We start from the raw sequence: 5,158 nt of genomic DNA, 5'->3' as shown, positions 1-5,158 counted from the left end.
AATGGCCTGTCCCTGAGGGCTGTCAATGCACACTGTACCTGGCTTCTCTCCGCGCTCTGCCGCCGTGTGCACTCCCTGCACTGGCTCTGGATTTCGGCTTTGACCTCCTTGCGCTTGGAGGCCATCAGCACGCGGAGCCGTCTCTCTTCGATCTGAGCGCGCACCGAGCGCGCTGCCTGCAGCAGGCCAGGGAAACAGAACCGCCGGCAGCGTCAGTCTCCTGGGGCTTGGGCAGGGAGCCCTGGGAGGGCAGCTGCTGCTGCCACGCCTGCCCCGCTCTGGGGCCCCAGAAGGGATACAAGGGTGCCGGATCAATGTCTCTGGCGTACCATTTTGGAGGCCTGCTGGGCACTGGCGGAGGGCCCCGGCTGAGCTGGAGGTTTTGGCTGCTTCAGCTCTTCCATGTACATCTGCTCAAGCTGTGGCAGGAACCTAAAGAGACACAGCAGGCTGAGCTGGTGGGAGCACAGGCCGAAGCAGTTTCTCACTGCTGGGCTCGCAGCCCGCACCTCTGCTCCAGCAGCACAAGGGACTGCGGCTGTTGTCACCTTGCCATTGCCAGGGCCTTTTGGCACGGGCACCACGGCCGAGGGAAACACCTGCCTGGCACAACAAGCCAGGGCACGGTGTGCCCCCACCCTCTGCCGCTACGCTTCTCTTGGAGGCTCACCTGAATCGGACTCTTTGCTTTTTCTTCTCCTCCTCTTTCTGCTTCTTCTCTACCCTCACCACTTGAGATACCCTGCGCCGAGCCAGCATCACCGGATCGTACACACTCACTGCGCGTGGGAAGCAAGAGACCACCACCACATCATCTTTGTGACCGTGCAGAGGAGCAGCAGCGGCAGAGCTGCTTGGCCGTGCTCACCCACGCTCACTGCCACCCTGGGAGCGGAGCCACCATTTCAGGGGCTCTTTGGCCCAGCTGGGCACTGCACTCAGCCCACATCTGCATTCCTCCTGAGCCCGTCCCGCTCTCTCTCACCCCTCTCCCGGCAGCAGGGACACATAGGGAGGTGCTCGGGAAACCCAGGGCTCAGTGGCCAGGGGTGACTTCCGCAGCAGAGAAGAGGTTTCCTCGTCCAATTCAGACACATTCACGTACCTCTTCGGGCACCCCCGACCCACGGCTGCAGCTCTCTCTGGGGCTTGACGGATGTCGTTTCTTGGCAAGTCTTTGAGCCCTCAACTTGAAGCCTGGAAACAAGAAGACACCACGTGGCAAAAAGGGCACCATGCTCCCTCGGTGCCTGACCCAGGGAACCTGCTGGCAGGGCTCTTTGGGAGCCTGTGCTGAGCCCCTGGAGGACTGTCTGTGGGTGCTGAGGGGCCCTCCTGCCTCCAGCACCTTCTGGCCCCGAGCTTCTGTCGCCTTCGTGCCAGCCCTGTCTGGGTGGACCGAGCGATGGGCCGAATGGGAGCTCTCCCAGAAAAGGGCTGCTCTTGCCTATCGACCTCGCCAGGAGAGAGGCCCTGGCAAGAAGCTGCCCCAAAGCGTGAGCTGAGCAGCTGCTCCCTCGGCCGGCCGGCTGCTGCAGGAGTGGTTGTGCGCTCACCTTGGCAGCACGATGCAGCCGTCCACGCTGCGTCGAGTGAATTTGCTTTTGCCTCGAAAGGCAATCATGTTCATCATCTCGGAGTCCTGTGTCGGGACAGACACAAGTGAGCAGAGGCCACGCACGCGTGTCTGCTGCTCCCAAAGGTGGCAAGCCTCGTTTGAGAGCGCCGCGGGGAGCCCCGGACACGTGCACGCTCACCCCGAGAAGAGCTGGCAGCATGTTGCCCGTCGCATCCAGCTCCAGGGCGCAGTCGTCAAAGAAGTTCATGGTGACCTGTCGCCCTCTCAGAGAAAGAATGCCAAGCCTCCTGAACAAGAAGTCCACTTCCTTCTTTCCTCGGAGGGCCTCGGCAAAGAAGAGCAGGGTCTCATGGATGCACTGCTCTACGATTGGCGGGCGGAAGTAGATGGTTTGAGCAATCTCCTCGAAGTTCAGCGGATGTTCGAATATCTCGGCTGCAAAAGGAACACAGGCCAACCACGTCACTCCCCGCACAGCTCGGCAGACTCACAGAGCAAGGGTCGTCAGCACCCTTGTGGCCCTCGTGCAGCACTCTGCAGGGTGTGGCCCTTGTCCGCTTTGGCCACATCTCCAGAGCAGAGCAGATGGGCAGCGGAAAGGGCAGGGAAGCTTTGCCACCAGCTCCCAGCATCCAGCTAGAGGCTGGGGAGAGCTGGGGAGATGGGGCTGGTGCCCAGGGGAGGGGCAGGCTGCTGGGATGCTCCGTCTGCACCCTCCCCCAGCACTCTCCAGGTTGCAAGAGACTTTGCTCTTGCCATGTCACTGGGATTGCAGCACGGAGCAAAATGCTGGGGCCGTGCAGCAGAGCAAAGCAAAGCAAGGCAAAGCGGAGCAAAATTCTTCGTACAAGGAATTTTGGTCTTAGAATCCTTGAGGTTGTAAAATGTCTGGACGTGTTGGTTCAGCTGGAAAACGGGTGTGTCTACTTCCAGAGCCCCATCCTGTCCAGCAGCGGCTCGAGTTGGCACAACTGCAAAGCTCCCGATTCCAATATCCACCGCCTGAAAAGACAAGCAAGAAGAGGGAGCCGTGGCAGTGCTGGGCGGAGGTGGGAAAGGTGCTGGGAGGCCTGCTGGCCCTGGGCATGGTGCTGCGTGGCCTGCCCGCCGCTCGGGTGCAAAGGGGCAAGATGGGCCACGAGCAGGAGGGAAGGCTCACCCGCTTCTCCAGCAGCTGCCTCCGAATGTATTTTGAAGTGGCTTCCCACACTTTGCAGATTTCTGAAAAGCAAAAGAAGGACCCATCACGCTCGGAGTTGGCGCTGCCCAATCGTTGTGCGACCCCTTCCGCCAGCGGGGGAGAGAGCAGAGGGCGATCAAGCTCTCCCTTGCTCTCAACGCGTACTCGCACTGCTGTAGCTTCCCAGCACAGCTCTTGACCGTGCCCAGCGAGCGGGAAGCGCGCGCTGCACCCGGGGCAGGTCTGGAGAGGGAAGGGATGCGTTCTGGGGAAGGCGATCCTGGCAGCGGCAGTGGGCCTGGGCTGCCAAAGCAATCCCTGAGCCAGAGGGCACCGCCCGGCAGGGCTCTCCTCGCAGGCACCAGGCCCCTGCAGGAGACCTTCCCCCAGCTGCCCAGCCCCGAGCTTTGCACGCCTCGTCTCCTCTCCGTCTCTGCTACCACAGCGCTGCCCCAAGGGCCCCCCGAGCCTTACCTGAGGTGGTGAGGTCCTTCAGTAGCGAAACCTCCTCGGGGTTCAAGGGTGTTAAGAGCAGGTATCTGAACACCCCAGTCAACATGCTGTTCAGCAGTTGGGGAAGAAGTGCTCGCTCCCTTGCTCCTGCTCCCTGCCTCTTGGCAAGCAGCGTCTCACTCTCTCGCACAGGCTCCCTTGGCCTTCTCCTGCCGGCAGAGCAGCTCCTGCGGAGCAGAGCGGCACTGGCAAGAGCAGCCCTGGCACTTCCCAGGCCTCGCTGGGGAGAGGGACTTACAGCTGAGCCTCACTGTAATGCCCCGCTGTGTCACAGAAGGGTGTGCGGACCCGCCCACCTCGCAGGCCCCCCATGTCTTGGGCTGGGTGGGGGAGCCCGGCGAGGCCCCGAGGGGTGCTGCGCTGATGCTTCTGCCTGGTACAGTGTTCTTGTGCTCTTCGCATCTGTTGTTTCCATGCAAGTAAATAGGTGGCGTTACTTTCGGAGCAACCTACATCCTTTTTCTGTGGTGTGACTTGATGAACTTTGTTAGCAGCAGCTAGGGATTTTGTCTGTGAGTAAAACAGTACCTGCTGGCCATAAATAGAACAGACACTGCAGCCTGCTGTTGCGCTAGAAATAAGGAACTTCACTGCTATTGTACATGGATGTGCAAGAGGGGAGGATCTGTCACAGATGCAATCTCTTGTCGTCTTTTCTGTGTGCCTTTCAGTGGAAGCATGTTAAGCCTTGTCACCGTACACGGAAACGACTGCAATCTAGCCCAGAGTAGCTGGCTGCCTTTGGTTTATCTCCTGTAGTGCACGCAGGGGACAAGAACCTTCGATGTCCTGGCGCATTGTGGTAGCTCCAAATTCAGCAAAAATGCAAAGAGCACCTAGAATCCTCAGTGTTATAAATGGCATCTGTGTCTAAAGAAAAAAGAAAGCGGTTCGTAGCCAGTGAGTCAGTGAAGGCTTCTATGGAAAAAAGAAGGTTTGGTGAAACAAAGATTTTCTGAAGACGTTTGTGAAGTTTTTATATTGTAGGAAATGCCGGTATTGGCTTAGGAGCTGGAGTGGGACATGTCATGAAAGTAACTGCAAGCAATTTTAACAGACAGATTTGCTAGTGTAATGAGTGCTTTCTTTTTACCCCTCTTTTCTCTTTCTCCCTTCACTCACCTGAGCGGGGAGTATTGCATTTCCCTTTGTGAATGAAGCTTTTCTTGCCTCTAATCTTTGAGTCCGATATTCTGTCGGTGAATATTAGATTAATCTTACTGAAGTCAAAGAGCTTTAGAAGAGCTGGGGCTTAGGCTGAGTACCTTCTGTGCTTGTTTCACATGGCAGCCTGGATAGTGATCTTCTGGAGAGACCTTTCCACCCTGCGCTTTTCTCAGACTTCACTGTGCTTCCATTTATTTTGATCACCTCTGGGTCTTGCATGCAGTACGTTTGTGGTGCAAGCACGCTGGAGTTAGGGAAGAGCGCAAAGCGAGTTGCCGCTGTTTGGGATTTCCTGGAACCTGGGCATACCATCAGCTCTGACCGCTACATCATGATGCTGACTGAGAAAAACAGAAAAACAGGAGCACAGAATTTTTCAGAAGAGACTAGATTCACAGATTTGGAAAGGCTGAGTGACCTGGGTCCGTTCAGCATTCAGCCTTGAGAAAAGGAGACTCAGAGGTGATCTTGCTAGCGTTAACAAATATCTTAAGTGTGGGAGACACTTTGCAGGGGGGTTGGACTCGATGATCTCCGGAGGTGCCTTCCAACCCCTACTGTTCCGTGCTTCTGTGATTCTTACCCATAGAGATTCAATCTTATCGTCCCCGGCCTTCCGCGCCAACGCAGCGAACTGCCTCGGCTGGCTCAGGGGCAGGCTCCTGCGAACTGCCTCGGCTGGCTCAGGGGCAGGCTCCTGCGAACTGCCTCGGCTGGCT

General features: G+C 57.7%; 1 protein-coding gene across 1 annotated transcript; it reads right to left on the bottom strand.

The window, feature by feature from the left end:
* Positions 1–6: 6 nt before the first annotated feature.
* On the bottom strand, positions 7–4,823 carry LOC110390527 (coiled-coil domain-containing protein 81-like; the record flags this gene model as incomplete). The annotated part of the gene is made up of 9 exons (XM_021381914.1): positions 3,234–4,823; positions 2,739–2,800; positions 2,428–2,581; positions 1,758–2,014; positions 1,557–1,642; positions 1,106–1,197; positions 671–779; positions 330–432; positions 7–176 (listed from the first exon to the last, which is right to left on the bottom strand). Coding segments are annotated over exons 1-9 (1,118 nt in total), but the record flags the coding sequence as incomplete, so codon positions are not given.
* Between the last annotated feature and the right edge of the window lie 335 nt (positions 4,824–5,158).

The sequence above is a fragment of the Numida meleagris genome, unplaced genomic scaffold, assembly GCF_002078875.1.
Source record: "Numida meleagris isolate 19003 breed g44 Domestic line unplaced genomic scaffold, NumMel1.0 unplaced_Scaffold1233, whole genome shotgun sequence".
Taxonomy (NCBI): Eukaryota; Metazoa; Chordata; class Aves; order Galliformes; family Numididae; genus Numida; species Numida meleagris.
The sequence above is the reverse complement of the archived record's forward strand: the minus strand, read 5'-3'. Positions and strand labels throughout refer to the sequence as shown.